Source organism: Cynocephalus volans, chromosome 5, assembly GCF_027409185.1.
Source record: "Cynocephalus volans isolate mCynVol1 chromosome 5, mCynVol1.pri, whole genome shotgun sequence".
Lineage (NCBI taxonomy): Eukaryota > Metazoa > Chordata > Mammalia > Dermoptera > Cynocephalidae > Cynocephalus > Cynocephalus volans.
The window spans coordinates 39,844,925-39,866,746 of record NC_084464.1 but is presented as its reverse complement, the minus strand read 5'-3'; the positions used below and the strand labels follow the sequence as shown (position 1 = coordinate 39,866,746).

Sequence of the window (21,822 nt, the reverse complement as noted above, 5' to 3'; positions counted from 1 at the left end):
GAAAGATTGGCAGTAAAATAGGCCTATATAATCTGAAATTCTTAAACTTAAGTTATCATGCTATGCAGTGTTATAAAGAAAAATGTAACTTTAACCTGCACTGTTGCCTGTAATGTAACTTTAGCCTGCACTATATAACTTTAACTTAACCTGCACAAATTGTTCCTGTAAGAACTTACTGACAATGAAGAAAATATATCTAAAGGTATTTTAAGTGAAGCAGCTTTTTAGAGGTCAAAGCAGAAGTAGACACACATTTCAGAGGCCAGCCGGTCTCAAGGACTAACCAGCCCTCTTATCTTCAGGACACCTGGCAGAGCCCAAGTGATTAAAAAAAATTGAACAGTCCCTTATCAGGGTGCTAGCCTGTTAAGCCTGACCATAAATAAAGTCTTTGTCCAAAGAAAGTGTATAAAAACTCCAATGTAAAGGGGGGGGGGGGGGGCGCTTTTCCAAAAGGCAAAGGGCCTCAGCTAGCTGAAAAATAAAATTCCTCTTGCCTGATTGCAGCGTCTCTTGTCTTGTGGTCTTTGTGAAATGAGCCACCCCTGGCGTGGGATTTGTGCAAGGTGCACGGGTCTTACAGTAGCTGGTTCTACAACATATTATTTCCTCAGATAGCTGATAGTCCTATCTCCAGGTGTTTCTTCACTTCTCATCTATTTAAAACTGAGTCCATAGCTCCAGATAGAATTATCTAGTCTCCAAGGATTAGCTATTACCCCCCCTCCCCCCAGCCTTACTAACGTCAAGCTAATAAACATTTATTGAGTGCCTAAGTGCCTTACAATTACTGTGTTGGGGAGAGTTACAAAAATGGCTAAGCAGATGTGTAAACAAACACTATGAAAACAGAGAGGAAGAAGTAATTAATTATGAGAAAAGTGAAGGTTCAGTAAAGAGCAAGGCTGCTAAATGGATGAGTAGGTCCCTGGTGTGCACGTTGGGGAAGAGGAAGACAAGAGAGAGTTTTGTTGGCGAAGGAAGGGGAGTTAGCAGAATTCCGGTAGAGGCCACGGAGCAGAGCAGAGGCTACAAAGTGCGTGTTGTGGAAGGTTCCCAGTTTTCTTGGGTTTGTCACATTGAGACACTTTCCACTGCTCAGTGTTTTTCACTGCATTCCCGGCACACAGGAAATATAAGGGTACTTCAAAAAGTTCGTGGGGAAAAAACAAAACTAGGCTCAGGAAAAAAAAAAAAGTTCCTGGAAAAATAGAATTAAAAGATAATATGAACCTCTCCATTAACTTTTTGAAGACCCCTCGTACTCACTATTTACTGTGTGAACACATTTCAGGGGAAGGCTGGGGTTGTCCCCATTTCCCCTGAAATTAATATACTTTATACTCCCTTGAAACGACGGTTAATCCTCTCAAGGAAGCCCGCGTTTGGAAGCGGACCCCGGGGCAGTATTTTTTGGCAGAGAGCTGGAGATCCGAGACATATGCCGCCCCTCGCCGACCCACCCTGCTGGATCAGGCCATTTCTCTTACTAGTGACCCCAGAATCAAGTCCAGCAGGACGGACCCCCCCCCAACCACGCCCTCTCAGCCCTCCACGATGACGTCACGCGCGGCGGAGGTAACTATGGAGACCTCCATACCCTCCCGAAATACGCGGGCGTGGTGCCCTCCCAAAGCCGAGACTCGCTCCACTTTTCTCCAGGATTCCTCTAAGGGCCAGGGTCCAGTCGCCGGGAGGATGTTGTAATCCCTAAAGGGACATGACAGGGACTGGATGTTTGGAGGGGGACACAGTGCAGACACCTGGGTCCCCAAACCCGGACTCACCTCTCTCACAGGGCTGGTTCCGATCGGACACTTCCGGTGGAAGGACGGGGCTGCGACACCCCTCAAGGATTTCGTCCCCGGGGACTTGTGAGTTTGCGCAGAAGGCGGACTGGCTTTGGACTACAATTCCCAGAAACGTCCGGTCCCTTTATGCGACGGACTCGGTTTCCTCGGCGTCTTCGCCGAAGTCCTGAAGTTCTCAGGGCTTGGAGGAGCGGGTTCCTTATTTCTCCCCTGTAGGAGTAAACTTGATTCTCCTCTACCTATGTGGCCTTGGCTTCGACTTCAATAAAGGGCAATGAAATTGAAGCCCACGCAGCAGGGACGCAGCTCAAACTACCCCCTCTGCAAAACCTTCCTGCACTCCCATGCAACCTTTTTCTTAGCACTTGATTCATGCCCCCACCCCGGCGGAGCTCAGATATACAAAATTGTATTAATCATAACCCCTGGCTGGCATTGGTCTATGCACGGCCCTGAAGCGTGAACATTCTTGAATCCATTACCCAATCTATAAGGATTTATAGATTGAAAATAATTTACATTTACTACTATTCTTTTCTCTAGTCCTTCTCAAGTACCTCCTCTCATCAGAGATAAACACTATCACAAGTTTTGTTAGTTGTTTTGCTTTTTAGAAAGATAGTTCTACTAGAAGTTCTATTAGATATTTGTGCATGGCCACACTGTATATGGTTTTAGTTGTTTCAGACCTAAAAGACATGCCATATGTAATACATTTGCTTCTTTTCACTCAGCACTGTTACTAAGATTTATTCGTATCGTCGAGTTAGAATTAATTTTTATTACTGTATAATAATCCAGTTGTGCATGTAGCATTGCAAATATCCATTCTCCTAAAAACGGGCTGATAGATTATATCTCTCTTCTGGATTACTGCAATAGCCTCTGAAGTGGTCTCTCTGCTTTTACTTGAGTCTTCCACAGTTTATTCTCAGTAGAGAAGCCTGAGTGCCGTTGTTGAAGCCCAAGTTCTATCATGTATTTTCGGTTTAAAATTCTTTAGTAGCTCCCCATTTGTTAAAGGTAAACCCCAAAGTTCTTAACATGGCCTATAAAACTCTATATGACCTGTTTTCTACATAATCTCCAAATATGCTCTTCCCTTGCTCATTCTACTCTACCGCTAATACGCCTCTTTGCTGTTACTGGAACATACAAAGCATATTCTTGCTAAGAGCCATGGTTATGGCTGTTTGCTCTGCCCCTAGTATGGCTAACTCCCTTCACTTCTTTCGAATCTTTGCTCAAGTCATACCTCTTCAAAGAGGTTTCTCTTGCCCCCTCTCACTCCTTTGCCCTGCTCTACTTTTTCTGTTGCACTTTCTAACATGCTGTGCAATTTATTTTATTTATTATGTCAATTGTCTCCTATGCTAGAGTGTAAGTTTGTCAAAATCACGGTTTTTGTCTGTTTGGTCCACTACCACATCCAAACATCTAGGGCATATCCTGAAATATACTCAATAAATATTAGTCACATGAATGGGCATTTGAATTATTTCCATTTAAAAAAAAGCAATTACAAACAATGCTTCTCAGCCTAAGAGTTTCTCTCAGGTGTAGGATTACTGAGTGGAGGGTGTATGAGTGTTAAACTTTGTAAAATAATGTCAAACAGTTTTCCAAAGTGGTTGTCTAATTTATACTCCCTTCATCCATGTTTATGCAGTCATGTTTAGCATACTCTCTTTGACAGTTGGTTTGACAGACTTCTTAAGTTTTGCCATTTGATTTTGTGGAATCAAACTGATTCTGAGGAAATAATCAACTGTCTCTGTGCTCTACAGTCACCATGGCAACCACTCTCAGGGTCCCCCTTTCTCACACTAATGTGAGGATTCCGGGAGTTAACAGGTCTTGAAGGGATATGTAGGCCTGACTGGAATTGCACTCAATTCAAGCTGGTATCTTTACATCAGTTTATTCTCGGCAACCTATCCTGTTCTTTTATTATCTTTGACCTGCAGCAGGGTTAATTTTCTGAGCCTGAACAGGCCAAATTCTAGCTTTCCTTCTTGAATGATCTCAATATTTTCCTCAATCCTTATTCAACTCTCTTCCTTAGGATTCTCCAGGTCATTCTTTCTGAACTCCCTTATTTCATCTACACCAGACCCCGGTTTTCTTCCCATATCCTTTACTCATTTTCTGCTTACTGCTCATGTCCACAATCTCAGGTTGGCTTCTTGCCTGTACATACTCAATTATATCTGAAGAGTAAATTCTCAAAAGTGGAATTGCTGAGTCAAAGGATATCACTTATATTTAGAATCTATCTATCTATTTGCAAACAATAGTAATTGTACCAGATTACACTCTGATGATATTATATGATAGGACTGTTCGCCAATGTCTTCCTAACAGAAAGCATCATGAAATTCATTATTTCAAAAGTCTTGTAGGTATTTCACTGTAATTTTAATTTGCTTTACTTTTTATAAAAGATATTGAGTACTTACTGATGTGTTTGGAAGTCATTTGAATTTCCTTTTCTTTGAATTACTTACTAATATTTTTTGTCTTTTTTCTATTAGGTCTTTTATCTATTTCCAGGGATTCTTCACTTTAGCCCTTTGTAATATGAGTTGGAAATATTTCCTGTTATTTGGCATTTTTCTTTTAACATTTCTTTCGATGTTTTTGCCATGTATAATTTTTAAATTTCTTTTATTTTTAAAAAGCTTTTATGTAATTGAATATATCAATTTTTTTTTGTGATTTCTGGATTTTGAATATAAAGAAATTCTCTTATGTCTCATCAGTACACATTATTTCATCTTTTTTACATTTAAGTCTTTGATTCATTTATTATTTGTCATGGAGAAATATATAACTACTGGGTTCAATTTTTCTTTTTCAGATAGGCTCCTACACCATTTATTAAATAGTACATTTTTCCTTTTTATCATTTTCCATATTTCTCTTATACTAAACTCTTTTCTGTAATTGAGTCAATTCCTGGACTTTTCTATTCTGTTCTGTTGGCTTGGTTGTTTTGCTAAATGCCAGTGCTACACAATTATTGAGACTGTACAATGTTTTAATATTTGATGGATCCTAGTAACCCTTATTTATCTGCTTGTTTATTTTCTCCTTGTAAACTTTTAGTACTTGTTTCTGGCTTAAAAAACTGTTAGTAATTTTTGAAATCACATTAAATTTTGAAACTAATTTAGGGAGAATTGACCATCTTTATGGAGTTGTATTTTTTATTCAAGTCTTCTTTTGTTTCCTTCGCTAGGGGTTTAAAATTTTCTTCATATTTATCTTGGACAGTTTTTAAGATTATTCCTGTTTATTTTATCTTTTTTGATATTATGATGAGTTTTATTAACAACTATCTTAATGTTAAACTATTCTTGCATTCTTGGGATAAAGCTTGTTGGTTCATGATGTATTATTTTTTTGAAGTGCTAGGATTCCTTTTGCTGATAATTGTATTTATATTTTTTTGCATCAGTCCTCATGAGTGAGATTTGTCTAGTTCAATTTTGTCTAATGTCTGCCAGATTTTGATATTAATGTTGCTCATTTTAAATACATTTTGTAAGCTTTTTTATGCTCTGGCAATTATTTAAGGCTAGGTAGAAATCCTCTATTAATCTTCAAGTCTGGTTCTTTTTGGGTGTTCTTTGAAAATTTGTTTAGTTCTATGAAAATCAATCTGTTCAGATTTTATATCTGTGGTCAGTTTTGATAAATGTATTTTCCTAGAAAATTATTCATTTTGTTTAGATTTCCAAAATTACTTGCATAGATTTAACTAAATTACTTTAGTTTTATGTTTCTTCAAATATTTTTGTGTCTTTAGGTATTTCCTCTTGTTTCTTATTGTATAAATTTGTGCTGTTCTCTTTTTTTACTAATTTGTTTAGGTAGTGGGTTTCTCAGTTTTATTGATTGCTTTTTAAATATCCATCTCTTAGATTTATTTTTTAAGTTTTTCTTTTCTGTTTTTGAATATTAATTTCTGCTTTTATCTCTATTTCTTTTCTATTCCTTCAGTTTATTTTGTCTTTTTCCAGCATATCATTTGGATCCTTAATTAATGTGTCTGTTTCATATAAGTGTTTATGGCTAAGAATTCTCCATTGCACACTGCTGAAGCTGTTTCTATACTTTCTCTTATGTACATTTTTGGTTATCATCATTTTCCAGATATTCTCAAGTGTTTACATTTCCTTCTTGAATCAAGGATTAAGAGAGAATTAAAAACATTTCAAATGGAGTGCTCTTTTCTTTTTGAATGTCATTAATTTTTAGTTTAATTGAATTATATTCAGAGAACGTTGTCTTAACTGTTTCATTATAGGTGGTGTTACATGTTGGGTTCCAAGAGAAGTGTACTCTGAGGTACTGATGCCATGCATGAAGTTATAGGTAGTGATCTTAAAATTAACATCTGTGAGGGAGTAAAGGAAGCAGCATTGGGCAGAATGGAGAAGTTGGGCTGTGATGCAATCACAGCAAAAGCTTTGGTTGCTACCATGAAACTGAAATGGCCCTTCATAGTTGTCCTGAGTTGAGTTGTGGGGTTAGGCAATTATACCCCCATGTGAGACCAGTCACTGGATGCAGGTTGCCTTAAGAAGGGATCATGACCTTGGGACAGGCTGTTCTTTTCAGCTGAGGGCAATCTCTGTAGAGGAGTTGAGAATGAGGGCTGTGAGTGAGGGCCATCAGCCAGCAGCACTCCAGGCAAGTGGGGAATAGTCCTTCAGTCCTGAAAGGGGATCTGGGAGGCACAGCATGGTGTTTGTACAGGTGAAAATTTGAGATACTCTGTCTTCCTTGTATATTGGGCAAGGGCATATGTTCTATGTTTGACTAATCTGGTATAGCTCCCTACAATGTGAATCAAGGATAGATAGGGTAAATAACTAGTGGGAATGTAAAATCTCTTTGGTGGTGGTGGCAGTGGTGGAAATGTCCAGTTTATGGGCCAGCAGTGGCAGTAGGCTAGCATAGGCATCCAGCATCCAAGGCAGGCAGCATCAGTGGTGCAAGCTGCAACACCCAGTGTTCAGTGATAGTGACTTCGGTCAACTCATAATATGAGTATGTTGTTTTGGCTGTGGTCTGGCTGTGGGCCTCTGACCCTGTTTCTCCAGTCCTTTCAGCAATATTATGAACTACTCAACTCTATCTCTGTCTTTTTATATCTCTGTTTCTGCCTGTCAATTATTACATCACATGAAAATGGTTGAGCTTATTTTTCGCAAGTTTGAAGAGATATTTTGGATGGTATGACTTAAAATATAGGCTATGTGTTATATGGAAAAATGCACTTTTCAGGGTTCTGGGGGACATTGTAGACACAGAAAACAACCAGTTAAATCAGATATGAGCTCTAAGTCAAAAGTCTCAACAGTATACACTTTCAGTACAGGTGCGATCTACTTCTTATATAGGCAGCTCTATGCATATTCCAGAGTAAATAACAATTATAGATTTTTAAATGTTAAAATGATTATTAATAGTCTGCCAGTCACTTCTTTGTAGACCAGCATGCAGATTTACATAGATATAGACATAGACATAGACATTAATTCTGTTTGTTACACAAGGGAATATAGACTGGTTATAGGAAATGAATACAATATAATCATAGAATGTGAAAAAGTACAAAATATCAGGGTGAGAAATAAATATCCATTTTTCACTGTCACCAGTCCCCAATATGGACTCTTTATTACATTCATATTAATTTGTTCAATATGTTTACTCATATGTATTATGCTGCTTCTTACCTGAAAGCATTCCTCATGTGTTTTGAATATTCTCATCATTCCTGTGTGAAACTCACCGATGTTCAAGACCAAGATTAAGAGCCATCTTTTTCCTGAAACTGTACCTGACCTCTTTAGCTCTCACCAATATCTTCTCCCTTTGTCTTCACATTGCAGTTATGGTTTGAACCTTTCATTACACAGTAATTTTATCCTCTAGTGGTCTTCGTGCACAACAGTATGGTTACCTACTCAAGTCTACTTTAGGGGGACAGTCCTGAGTAAATGCTCCATTTTGCACTCCCTTTGGTATATTCTTATGTTAATCTGGGCTGTATGAGATATCCTAGTGACAAATTCAAATGCTGATTTCATATTTTTATTGTGATTTCCCGGGACTATATTTATAAATATTTGTCCACATCAGTAATATCTTAGAGAGCTCAAATGGATCAGACCTGTGATTATGTCACTCCTAGAGTTTGTAACGAACTTAGGTCAGTAACACGTTTAATTAGGTATTTAACAACAGGTTTGTAATTATGATGAGAGTGAAAATGATGATCTCATTATGATTTGCCTCCTGTTGAATGTTTTTTTAGCCAGTATAAATCATTGGGAGATTTTGCTATGGCCTAGCGTCTTTTTTAAAGCCCCTTTCAGCTCATTGTTCCTTAGACTGTAAATGAAGGGATTCAACACAGGGACTACGACCATGAAAATCACTGATGCGGCTGAGTCTTTTTCAGTTGAATGATTGGATGAGGGGTTCATATAGACCCCTGCGATTGCTCCGTAGAAAAGAATGACCAAAGCAAGGTGAGATCCACAGGTGGAGAAAGCCTTGAGTTTTCCTTGGGCAGAAGGAATTTTCATCACAGCAGAGACGATGAGGCTGTATGATGCCAGGATACAAACTGAAGGTACCACAAAGATAAGCCCTACCACAGCCAGAACCATCAACTGATTAAGACTAGTGTCAGAACAGGATAGAGGGAGGAGGGAGCTGATATCACAGAAGAAATGGTGGATGATATTGTCAGAGCAGAAGTGCAGACGAGCCATCATAAGAGTGTGCAAGAGAGGGTTCAAGATGGCAATGACCCAAGGTACAGCCACCAGAGAGGCACAGAGGCGCTGGATCATAATGGTGGAGTAATGTAAAGGGTGACAGATGGCCACATAACGGTCATATGCCATCACTGTGAGAAGAAAATTGTCCATGTTGGCAAACATCATGCAGAAATACATCTGAGCCAAACAGCCAGGATAGGAGATGGATTGAGTTTGTGTTTGGAAGTTCAGTAGCATCTTGGGGACTGTAGCTGAAGGAAGGCAGAGGTCTACCAAGGACAGATTGGCAAGGAAGAAATACATGGGTGTGTGGAGGCGATGGTCTGAGCCAATGGCCAGCAAGATGAGTAAGTTTCCAAACAACCCTGTTAAATAGAGACACAGGAAAAGTGCAAAGAAGAGTGCCTGTTGTCCTGGCGAACTGGAGAAACCCAGGAGGAGAAATTCAGAGACACTGGTTTGGTTTTCCTTTTCCATTGCTTCGATTTATCTGCATGGAGACCCAGAGAATGAAATATTTTTGCCAGTGAAAAATTTTCTCTTGGTGTTTTTTGCATATTCACCTAGTCGAGTCCCATTAACTGAATGTTCTCACAGTAGGCCATCCTACCTCCTCTCTGATGCTCTCTCCCAAGCCTCACTGAGCTTTGGGTATGTCCTTTCACCTCATCAGTTGTCTTTACATCTGTCCTCCATCACTGGAACCTTACCTCATCCAAGATTTCCATGGGACCTATCTACATCTCTCCTCAATAGGCAGAGATTCTTTTCCTACTTGTGATGTTGACACTAACTTTTTCATATTCTGCATTGTGTGTGGATACCTAACTGTCTGCTGTGTGTTGGGACATAGCCACGTGCCTGACATACTAAATGGCTCCATGCCAAACACTGAGATTTAAATGAGGAAATTTTTCCAAATATTTCTTCAACACCACATGAACCATCCTGCTTGGAAATCAGTCAGATACCTACCATTTAGGATACGTAAGATGAGGATAAACTAGGTTATCTCTTCAAGGTTCAAAAGAAAAAGATGTTAATTTGCTTGACAAGTATAAAAAGGTAAGCCTCCAAAAATAGTTTACAAGAAATATGAGCAACATAGGAAAATATTTACAAATAAGTTAAAAAGTTATATAACACGTAGTTTATATAATATATATAGATAAGACTAAAGGAGAACACAGAGAAAAATTTGTGTCAAGACAAAAGAGCAGATTTAAAAGATACCCTTTTAGTGTTTTTGTAATATTTTAACTATAATTGCAAAGAAGGGCTTTATGTACATAAGGTATCATTATTAATTTGGGTCCTGCATTTCTTGGCATCGTAGAAAACACAAAGGAATAGAACACAAAATTCTTGACCTGAGAAACTTGAGATCAGGTTGTGGAGGAAAAACATTATCATGGCAAACAATTAGGAAGTCTTTCATATATATAGATGAGACATATCAGAAAAATGGAGGACTCTGTAAAAGTGAGAAAAGATGCTGGAGAGTGGGCTCTGGAGTTAGTCTACATTGAAACCAGACCCCATCATTTGAAGGCTAGGTGATCAAGTCAGACTCTCACCATCTCTCATCTGGATGATTGCAATGAACTTCTAACTGTTCTATCTTCCTATAGTCTTCCCCCTTTCAATCCTTCATGCTTCCTCAAGAATTATCCTTCTAAAACAAGAATTTCCCCACTTTCCTTCTTAAAATATTCCAATGGTTCTTAATTGCCTTCAATCCAGATTCCAAATTACCTATCACGGCATACAAAGTTCTTAATGATCCCTTTCTTACTTCTTGTGTTAGTCTGTTTTTGTGTTGCTATAACAGAATATCTCAGACTGAGTAATTTATATAGAAACAAATCTGCATCAGTAAAATGTAAAGTCCATATAGAAGAAAATTTGTCTTTTCCCCCTTAAACTACTGTATGTGTTGAATGGTGTCTGACATATAGCAGGTAATATTTGTTGTATTTGTTGAATAAATGAATGAATAAATATTAAAGACTCAGGAAGATTTTTCTGATATCATCAGATGGAAACATGTGCCCTCAATGTACATTTTATAGTGACTTTTTTCCTAGGCCATATAGTATATAATTGTTTTGTTTTCATGACTCCTTGCTTGTAGAATTTTGGAGAGCACACAAACTAAATCTTATTCGTCTTTGTGTAGGGAAACCCAGTTTTATATACATTGGTTTATATGTACCTATAAATTCAGGCTGATTTTTTGGGTGGAACGAGCTGCATGCCAGAGGATGCAAGACAACACAATGTGTGATACTATTATTATTGTGATTCTCTATCCAGCCCCATTGTCTTGTGCCTAAGTCAAAGGGACAGAGAGTGTGGTGGTGAAAACCAGAGGAAATGGAGGGACTCTGTTGGACCACTTTTCATTGATTGAATAATAAAGTGTGGAACTGAATGGAAGAGAGAGGCATTCTACATATGTATATGCAAAGTGGAGAAAGGCATTGGCACTTTGGATTCTTGAGAACACAGAGCTCATGTGAGAATTTCCTGGAAATTTGCAGAAATAGTTAAAGCAGCTTTCTACAGACTGTAGGACTTGTAATAGTGGATAAAGTAACAACCTGCTATCTATTGCCACTCTTATATCAGGTCCACAGGCTGATGTGGCTTCAAGAAACACAGGTTAGAGTTGTATCATATCTCTTGACACAGCTCCTGCCACATAGTAGGCCCTCAAAAATGTTAGTTGAATAAATATTCTCTAACAGCTATGGAGACTGTGGGAGACAGGATTTTCCCTATGGAATATGAAGGGGTAGTGGAGGCAGGGAGGGCAAGTTATAAGCTTTGCAGGAAGCAGAAGAAATTAAAATATTAAGAGTCTGGAAAGTTTCTTCTTTTTATGCCCTCTTCCACCTCCACATCTCATGTTAGCACAACAAAAATCTCTTTTATCATTTGCCATAGTTTCTATTTAGAGTCCTCAGAAAGTTCTCACATGAGCTCTCTTCCCTCTCCTTGGTATATGGAACCCTCCATTTCCCCCCTCTTCTGATCTGGGTTGCTCATCATCACTACTGTTTTGCCAGTGCCTGCACTGATGAAAATGATACCGATGTTAGGGCATTGATGCTTGCAGAGCTGTTATTGACAGATAGCCCTGTGTTTTCTGGAGTCCAAAGTACCAATTCCTTTTGTCATTTTGCATATAAGTTATAGAATTCCTTCTCTACCTTGACAGTAACTACTTCTAGTGTTTGGATCCTTCGCTTCTGCTGAAAAGAGAAACTTTCCAGAGAAAATGATCTCTGTAGTTTTCTTCCTTCTGTCAAAGCCTCTGCCCTTTCACTAAGGAATCCTTGGGGGAGGCAGGGAATGGCTTGGTGAAGTGGGGTTAGTTCTTGGACAGAGGAATTGTTGAAATTTAGGATGTGAGCTATGGCCACTTTATGCTGTGTGGACTGAGTGTTAGAGGAAACCTCCTGCAAAGAGAGAAGAAAGTAGATTTACAGAAAAAGGCAGGAGTCACAGAGTGCTCCTTCAACTATGACTCATTTCTTAATCTCTCTGGCCATCTAAAGGGATTTTCCCCTATTTATTTTCCCTCCCACCTTTGCACCTTTAACCTTCCTGCCGTACCAAATTATTGTTTTGTTTTGTTTTTGGTGGCTAGCCAGTATGGGGAGCCGATCTCTCAGACCTTGGTGTTATAACTGCACTCTAACCAGGTGAGCTAACCAGCAAGCCCCTTGTCCTACCAAACTCAGTTCTGAAGACAAAGCTTCCTTCTTTTTTGTTCAGGGCTCGGGCCAAGTTCATACACATTGGCATTTCAGGCCTCATTTACCCAGCTCTTTCGACTACAGGTAAATTTTTTTCTAGTATTTTTTTCTTTTATTTTCACTTATGCCTATTAACTGTTATCCTTAGCTCTTTGTGTAATTCTGTTAAAGAACTTATCTGAATATTGAAACATTCATTTACAGAAAATGTTAAAGGGAGTATTTTAGAATCAAATATCCTGGGAGGAGGAAAAAGAACTTTTCAATAATTTATGGGACACACAAAAAAGGAGTAGAGGCAAGTGGAAATACTCTTCATGCAGAATCATGAGTATTTACCAAGCTCATCAGTGCATGCAGATGGTGGCAGTGGTGATGAGAGTAGATCAAGACATTACCACTCTCTTTTCCATAAGGCAAATGTTTTCACTGTTGGAAATGTGATAAAACAATGAGAAGTACATGAAATCAGCTAAGTAAATTCTATAACTGTTTTAAAAACATAAATTTTTCACCAAGATGGAAAAAATATTAAGAGCCACTACTATCAAGTACTCTGTGCTACACTAAATGTTTTCACAGTTCATTAATGCTCACAACTCTATACTATATATCAACATATCTTTATTATGTAGACACTGAATTTTAGCAGAACCAGGATCTGAATTAAGATTTCTTGATTTGAAATATAGCCCACTTTTCACTAAGCAACTACTGTACTGCATTTAGGATTTCACACCTTCACAGGGTGGGCTTGTATTAATTTACTTATTTATTCCACAAGCAGTTATTAGGCACCTACTATATGTTAGGCAGTAAGTGGATTTTGAACTTGATCTACTTGTCTAAGGAAAGACATGCTTTCTCCTTGTTTCTCCAGACCTTCTCACTTCCCATCGTACTTACCAGGTACTCATATCAGGACCATCTGGGTAGGAATGTTAGTTTCCAAGCCTCACTCAGAGGTAATGGGGAATAGAGAAAAGGGAGACTGTTGCCCTTCTCGCAGGATATACAAGGATGAGGGAGGGGATGATTTCTGGGCAGGGTATATCTGGTGCAATGAGACTACAGTGACCAAAGGACTCCCCACCCCATTGAAATTTACAGCTTCTTTGCAGCCCCTGGGAACGCAATCTTGACGAACTCCCTCAACTCCAGTAATAATTACTTCATCCCCCTTGTGGGTTTCCCAGTTGCAACTGCAGGGACAATGTACCTGGCAGACACCTCTCCCGGGAGATTCAAGGAATTAAAAATTCTGGAGGCTGTTCATAGGCTTCCAAAAAGGATTGTAACACACCTCTCCCTCTCTACCCACCAAGAAGCTCCCAAACAACAGACATTACATCAATAACACCAACTTGAGTTATTCCTTCTTAGTAGGATTGACCTATTTTCTAAATATAGGGTTTGTCTTTCCTGACTGAAGTATTCTGTTAGCAATATCATCCTCGGGCTTATAAATGTCTGATATATCAGTGTTGCCTGCAATCAAAGGACTCATTTTGTGTCAAAGGAGATGAGACAATGGGCACATGATCAGGATTCACAGGACTTACTATATACTTCATCCCCCTAGAAGCACCCAGACTAATATAACAGTAGAATGGCCACTTAGAGGCTCAGTTAATGTGTCAGCTTAGGGCTAACAATCAGGAGTTTTGGCATGCTGTATATACATAGAAAAAATGGCCAATATATGATGATGTGTCCATATTCCTATAATGTATAGATCCAGTGGCCAGAGTGTATATCACTGAGGCTTTTCTGTATAACAAACTACCCCAAAACTAAGTGGCTTAAACCATTTATTTATCACATAATTATGTGAGTCAAAAGATCAGGGATAACAAAAGGCATTATGTAATGAAAAAGGGGTTAAATCTTCAAGAACAGATAACAATCTTAATGTGTATGGACCTAACAACAAAGTACAAGTGTTCATGGAAAAAAGTTCATGGAAGGTCTAGGGTTTGATCCCCATTACTATCCAGCCACACACACACACACACACACACACACACACACACACACACACACACACACACACACACACACACACACACACACACACACAGACAGACACACACACACACACACACACAAGAGTTCATGGAAAGATTTGTATTATCTTTTAATTCTATTTTTCCATGAACTTTCTGAAGTACTCTTGTATTAAAATATGTGAGGCAAAAACTGTGAGAATACATGAGGTAGAACTGTAAGAAGAAATAAATGAGTCCACTATTATAGTTGGAGACTTCAATACCCCTTTATCATTGGGTGTTGGACACTCAATTTCCTGATGGACAAATTCAGCAGACAGAAAATGAGTAAGGACATAGCTGAACTCAACAGCACCATCAATCAACTGCATATAATTTACATCTATATACTACTTTACTCAACAACAGCAGAATAGGCATTCTTTGCAAGATCACCTGGAACATACACCAAGATAGACCACATTGTGGCCCATAAAACACACTTTTACAAATTTCAAAAAAAAAAAGGAAATCATACAATGTCATCTCTCAGATCATACACAAACAAAATATAAACTAGAAATCAATAACAGAAAAATAGCTGGAAAATCCCCAAATACTTGAAGATTAAACAACAAATTTCTAAATAACATGTGAGTCAAAGAAGAAATATCAAGAGAAATTTAAAAATATAATTGAACTAAATTAAAATGAATATACAACTTACCAAAATTTGTGGTACACAGTGAAAGCAGTACTTATAGGGAAATTTATAACATTGATACTTATAATCAGTAATGTAAAGTTCCACCTTAAGAAACTAGAAAAGGAAGAGCAAATTAAATACAAAGTCAGCAGAAGAAAAAAATTAACATAGAAATCAGTGAAATAGAAAACAGGAAATCAATTGAGAAAATCAACAAAACCAAAAGCTAATTCTTTAAAAGGAATGATAAAATTAATATCTCTGTAAAGGCAGGCTAAGAAAAACAAGAGATGACACAAATTACTAATACCAGAAATGAAAGAAGGGACATCACTACAGATCCCGTAGACATTAAAAGGATAATATAGAAATGTTATGAACAACTGCACGTCCACAAATTAGACCAATTGACCAATTCCTTGAAATTTTGCAGAGGGTACCTCTGAGAATATGATTCACTGAGTGGTGGTCACATTATCTGGTGCAAGGCATTGAAAGGTGCCTTAATGTTGAGACTGCTTCTTGACTATGATGTTTCTGGAGTAAATTTGTGGTCAATGAAGATAGTTTGCTTTAAAAAAAGATAATGAGAGAATGTTATAAACAACTTTATGCCAATAACTTTGTAAACTTTGATGAAAGTATCTAATTTCTAGAAAAATACAACTTACCAAACTGACTCAAGGAGAGAATAAAACTTGCATGATCTTAAAACCATTAAAGAATTTGATTCAAGATTAAAGTCCTACCCCCAAACATCAACAAAACAAGATCATCAAGTTTATATGCTTTTAAAAAAAAAATTATATGATCTTTAATATAATCAATATTGTAAGCATCTTAATATTATATGTAAGAGATAACTTTAATATAACTACTTAGTAATTATATCTATGGTTACTACCAATTTCAAAAATGAAAGCTGCAGATCTTGACATTTATTATAATTATATTTTAACTGTGCAACTATTAGAGGAACTCCCTCGAGTTGTGTGACTCTTGATTTGCAACTCTCTGGGGGCACACTACTCATCATTTTGGAGGGGAGGCTTCTATGGATGTAGCTCAGATAAATATCAAGAGCAGTCCCTGCCTTTCTACTCCTTCCATCCCCCTTCTCCAGCATCTAGCCCTGAGGGAGTTCCTAATTGTTCACAGATTTGTCCAGATTATAACTCCTCAAAGTGAAATTCTAGGAACTTCCTTCATGGATTTTCCAGCAAGAGAGAGATCCACCATAAGCTGTCATAATGCACATCCTCTTGGCAGAGAGCTCTGCTTTGATGATCTTCAGGGCACACTCCTCTTTTTGTTCTGGGTCTGCAATGATTTATTCCAGAACTGCATTTTTGGCTATGTCAATAGAATGACAAAGGAAGAGGAGGTTATGAAAGACTAGTACAGTGTACCTTACAAAAGGTCCTCAGATACCGACGCTTAAATGCCAGGGGCCGTTTGCCAGTGTTTGCTCTGCAGTTTCCGCAGATCCTACAGGGAATACACAGAGAATATTGGGCAGGGTTCAGGCCTGTAGGACAAGGAGACAAAAAGAGGCCTTAGTGTTAACAGGAATACTGTCTTCCTGGATGAAACTTTGTGTGGGAAATAAAGAGATTATTTGATGGGAGATTTGAGTCATGCTCCTTTCTAGGGAGTTTTGGCTGTGTGTGTGTGTGTGCATGCATACAAACACACGTGTAATGAGGATAGATGTCACGTGATGAACTAGAGGTAATGGGAAGTGTTAATGGGCAAAAACAGAGAGTACTGAATGATAATAACTCTCTGACTCACAAAAGGAGAAGATGGACAAGAATTCAGGCTTTTGTTTTCTTGTCAACACTAGCCACTTTTCTCTTAGAAAGTAACTATTGTTCAGTTGTCTGTTTTCAAATTTTCATATCCTTCTTGAACAGCTTTCTCTCTCTCTTCATCTCTTTCTTGTTTCACTCTGTGACTCTCTTCCTGTCTTGTTCTCATTCTTTTCTTCTTGTTCTACTCAGTACTTTTTTTTAAAAAACTTTTTATTTTGAAATAATTATAGATTAACAGGAAGTTCCAAAGATAGTACAACAAGGCCCCAGGTACCTTTTACACAGTTCCTCCCAGTGGTTACATCTTATATAACTATAGTACAATATCAAAACCAGGAAAATGACATTGGTAAAATGTGTGCATATAATTCTATATCATTTTGTCATGTGTAGGTTCCTGTAACCACCACTGGAATCAAGATATACAACTATTTCACACCACACATATCTCTCTTGTGATGCCCCTTTACAATCACACCCACTCTCTCCCCTCTCGCACACCATCCCTAAACCCTGGCAACTACTAATTTGTTCTTTATCTCTATAATTTTGTAATTTTGAGAATACTATATAAATGGAATCATACAGTGTGTGACCTATTGAGATTAGTTTTTTCCATTCAGCAAAATACTCTTGAGATACATCCAAGATGTTGTGATGCTCAAATATTTTGTCTATCTTTGGCAGCTGGTCAATATGGGGATCCAAACCCTTAACCTTGGTGTTATCAGCACCAGCTCTAACCAAGTGAGCTAACCAGCCAGCCCTTTGCTGATCCTTAATTGGGTTGTTTGCCTGATTATTGAGTTTCGAGAGTTCTTTATGTTTTCTAGATCTTTATATAATCTGAGTCTTTTCTCAGAGAGATGGCTTGCAGATATTTTCTCCTAGTTTGCAGCTTATTTTTCACAGAGCAAAAGCTTTTTTATTTTGATGAATGCTAATTATTATTATTATTATTATTATTGTTTTTTATGGATCATGTTTTTGGTGTGTCTAAGAATTCTTCTCCAAGCTCTAGGTCTTGAAGATTTTTCTCTGTGTTTTCTTCTAAAAGTTTTATATTTCATATCTAAATGTCTTATGTCTCTTTTACACATCTCCATTGTTTTGATTTTCGCCTTAAGGATATTTTTGTTGAATGTAGACTTCTAAGCTGACAATTCCTATCTTTCAGCACTTTAAAAATGTCATATCATTTACTACTTGTCTCCATGGCTTCTGATGAGAAATCTGTCATCATTTGAATTGTTTTTTCATTTATAGGTAAGTTGTCATTTCTGTCTTGCTGCTTTCAATACTTTGTCTTTAGTTTTATAAGTTTGAGTCTGATATATCTGGTATGGATTTCTGTTGGGTTTCTGTCAGCTTCTTGGATCTAGATTTATATCTTTTGCCAAATTTGGGAAATTTTAAGCTGTTGTTCTTTCAAATAATTTTTCATGACTGCCTTCTTTCTCTTTTCCTCTGGGACTCTGATGCTATGAATGTTAGGTTTTTTTGTTATAGTTCCACAGGTCCCTTAGGCTCTTTTCATTTTTTTTCCCAATGTATTTTTTCTCTGTTGTTTGGGTTGTGTGATTTCTATTGTTCTATTTTCGAGTTCACTGATTCTTTCCTGTTCCCTTCATTCTTCTGTTGATTCTATTTATTGAGGTTTTATTTTTTATTTTGGGTTGTTATATTTTTTAATTCTAAAATTTCTATTTGGTTCTTTATGTATTTTTTATTTCTTTTCTGCAACTTTCTGTTTTTTCATTTCTTTCAAGCATGTTTGTAATGGCTTGTTGAAGCATTTTTTTTTTTAATGAGAATTGCTTTAAAATCCTTATCAGATGATTATCTTTTCAAATAATGCTTGCCTAACAACTGTGCATCTTGACATTGGTGTCTATTGATTGTCTTTTTAAATTCAAAGTGAGATTTTCCTAGTTAAAACCTGGAGTGGTTACTGTCTAACAGTTTTTGCTTTTCTAGACTGTTCCTTTCCTGGTCTTTTGTCTAGAGAGAGGAAGTCTTTCTTGGTGCTTTTTTTAGTCTGTGCCCATTGGCATTTCCAGGATTCTGGCTTCTCCAATCCAGTCATATAAGAGTCAAAAAGAAAACATGGAAATCACCACAGTGTTGTTCCTTTGATCCTGAGATCTCTAGCCACTCTGGCTTTTTCTCTCCACCTTTCAGAGTATTCTTATGTTTGTTTTATATACAATTTCCAAGGTTTTTAGCTGTTATTTTTCAAAGCACATACTCTGCCCTTTTGGAGATGATCACTAACAGGAATTAAAAGGCTCTCTTACTGTATACCCTAATACTTACCTCCATACATTAGCAAGGCCACGTCTGGCCAAGATGTGCCTGAAGAGGGTAAAAGCAGCCCTGGGGCTGGTGGGCACTTGTTGTTGTCTAAGTTCCTGCAAACGAAAAAGGTGAATAATCCCAAGAAGTCTCAGCATATTATATTCAAGGGTGGAGGTGGGGAAGTAAAATAAGGGCGTATAGAAGCCTCCATTTCTCTGAGTGATATTTGGTTCAAAATGCTAGTCCAGTATTAATGTTTTTTTAGATTTCTCAGTGAAAATACCACCTGTTGGTATTCTGGATCATGTAATTGCATTTCTCCTGCAACAAAAACTTTGGAATAATTTAAATCCATTGACTGAGTAATTCTACTTTAGAGATTCTTTGCCAAAGAGATTACATTCACATCCCTCACAATGCCTAATGCTGTTCTAGCAGACAACAAGAACAAAAAAGTTTAGTACATTTAGATATCATAAAGACCATGATTCTGGACCATATGACAGTTAAATTAGGTATCAACTAAGCTTTTAGATATGTGTTTCTTAGATATCTGTGTTCCTATTTTTATGTTACTTTTTATATTTAAAAACATATTTCTATTATGCAAAACAATTTTATTTCATATATACAAATATTAATTTTGTCCCTAATGAAAGCCTTCATTTCTTGATTAAATTACCTTCCCTCTTCATCTTCTTCCACTTGCCCAGTTCAGATCTTCTGAGTACAGCACTGTTCTGGTTGTTTTTGCTGGTAACAATCATAGTTTACCATGTAAACAAAGTCCTGGAATCAGGTCTATTCAAAAACTCATGTTTTTTTCTGTGTACATTTGTAATCTAGTAAGGTTGACTTGTGGTTGCTGTTACTGCTTATTGATTGCCACGGTATTATTTTTTCCCTTTTCAAGTTCTCGTTCAATTTATCAAATATTAATTGTGTTCCTTTTTTCCTTGTTATTTTTATTTTTTTAAGCAGCTGGCTCATATGAGAATCCAAACCCGTGATCTTGGTGCTCTAAGGCTACACTCTAACCAACTGAGCTAACCAGCCAGCCCTCTTGTATTTTTTTAAACTCTTGCTGAGCTTTATATCAGTTCAGGATTCCAGTTTATTCTGTCAGTCTTTTACCTTTCTTACACTTATTGGACTATCTAGAGTAGTTTTTTATTATGCTTGGGTAACAGGTACCCTTTTATGAGAGAGAGCTGATTGTTGTTTTTCCTAACTTTATTTTTCCTCTCATCTTACCCACCTTTGTTTTTTATAGCTACATTCAATTTATAGTAAGTAACCTTAAGTTACTTTTAAATTCAGTAGCAATTTTTGTGATTTTTTTTTTGATATTGATAATGGTATTTCATGCCTTAGGAATGTCCCTCAACAACAGTACATAAAAGAATCTCCTAGAAACCTAGATTCCATATTCCATGAACCATTTTGTAAATGGTTTTAGAATCACGAAGCACAGTAACACTGGATCACCATTTTTATCCAAACAAGAGGTACTTATAATAGTAAAGATAAATGAAGAAAATACCTGGGAATATGAATTTAATTTGAAGGAAAGCTTTTCTGGACAGAAGATCTTGTGCTGGTGCTTTAGGCAATTTGATGAGCCATCTTCTAGCATCTCTGAGAGATTTGTTGTCAGTGGTTGTGAAACTAGCAACCAAGAATGGCTGCTCCTTCACTCAGAATAAAGGACTCGAGAGTTTGATGTTGATGCAAGGTTGAAAGATTTATTAGCAGGAAGTGTAACCTGGAAGATAGTTTGGCTGTAAACTGTCTTAGCAAGGGTTTTCAAAGGGAAGAGTGTGGGAAGCAAAACGGGGAGGTTAGTTCCATCAGAAAGCTGCTATGCAAAATTTCACAGGTTCTGGGCTTTCTGTATCTCAGGGATGTTACTGTAATTCTTTTATCCAGTCTGTAATTCTTTCATTCATCCTTGCAATGCGGGTGTTATCTGGCCCCCACAAGCTGGATGCCATCTTGTTCCCAGGCAGCTGTGACTCCAAAGGAAGAGTGGTTAGTTTACCAAGTTCCTGATTAACTCTTATTATCTTGTTCTTCCTGAGACCAAAGTACTGTAGCATTTCAAATAATGGTAGGACTTGAGCTGAACCTTGAAGGATGTGAACCTTTGCCTAGATGGAGAAGAGTGGAGAGAGCTTTCCAAGCAAAAGAAAAGTTTGAGCATAGGGTACGCTTTGCTGGAGGTGGAGGATTCATGTAGGAAGAAAGCTTAAGAGACATATTGTGAAAGGCCCAGCAAGTCAGGCTTAGATTTTGGACTTCATTTATAGTCCAGGAGTCAACAAACTTTCTGTAAAGGACCAGATAGTAAATATCTTAGGCTTTGTGGGCCATATGGTCCTGTTGAAACTCCTCAGTCATGCCATGGTAGTGTGAAAGCACCCATAGAAAATACATAAACTCATCAGTGTGGCATGTTCCAGTGGATTGCAGTTTGCTGATCCCTGTCTTAGGCAATGGGGAATGTTGTTCATCTACATGCAAGGGAGTGAGTGACCCATGAAAAACAATGTTTTCCACAGATTGATCTGTGACATGGTTTAGCATGGTGTGAGGATGGAAGGAGTGGGGATAAAAGGGATAAAAATAAAAGCAA

The 21,822-nt window shown here is 37.6% G+C and overlaps 2 protein-coding genes across 2 annotated transcripts in view; one reads left to right on the top strand and one right to left on the bottom strand.

Annotated features, from left to right (window-relative positions):
• Positions 1–21,822, top strand: part of LOC134377893 (zinc finger protein 184) — a 944,311-nt gene that overhangs the window by 256,255 nt on the left and 666,234 nt on the right. The window lies entirely within an intron of this gene.
• Positions 8,156–9,094, bottom strand: LOC134378137 (putative olfactory receptor 1F12P). Its single transcript, XM_063097116.1, has one exon. The coding sequence runs from the start codon at positions 9,092–9,094 to the stop codon at positions 8,156–8,158; it is 939 nt and encodes a 312-aa protein (XP_062953186.1).

Coding starts and splice junctions, on each gene's coding strand:
- LOC134378137 (XM_063097116.1), bottom strand. CDS start 9,094: ATGGAAAAGGAAAACCAAACCAGTGTCTCTGAATTTCTCCTCCTGGGT.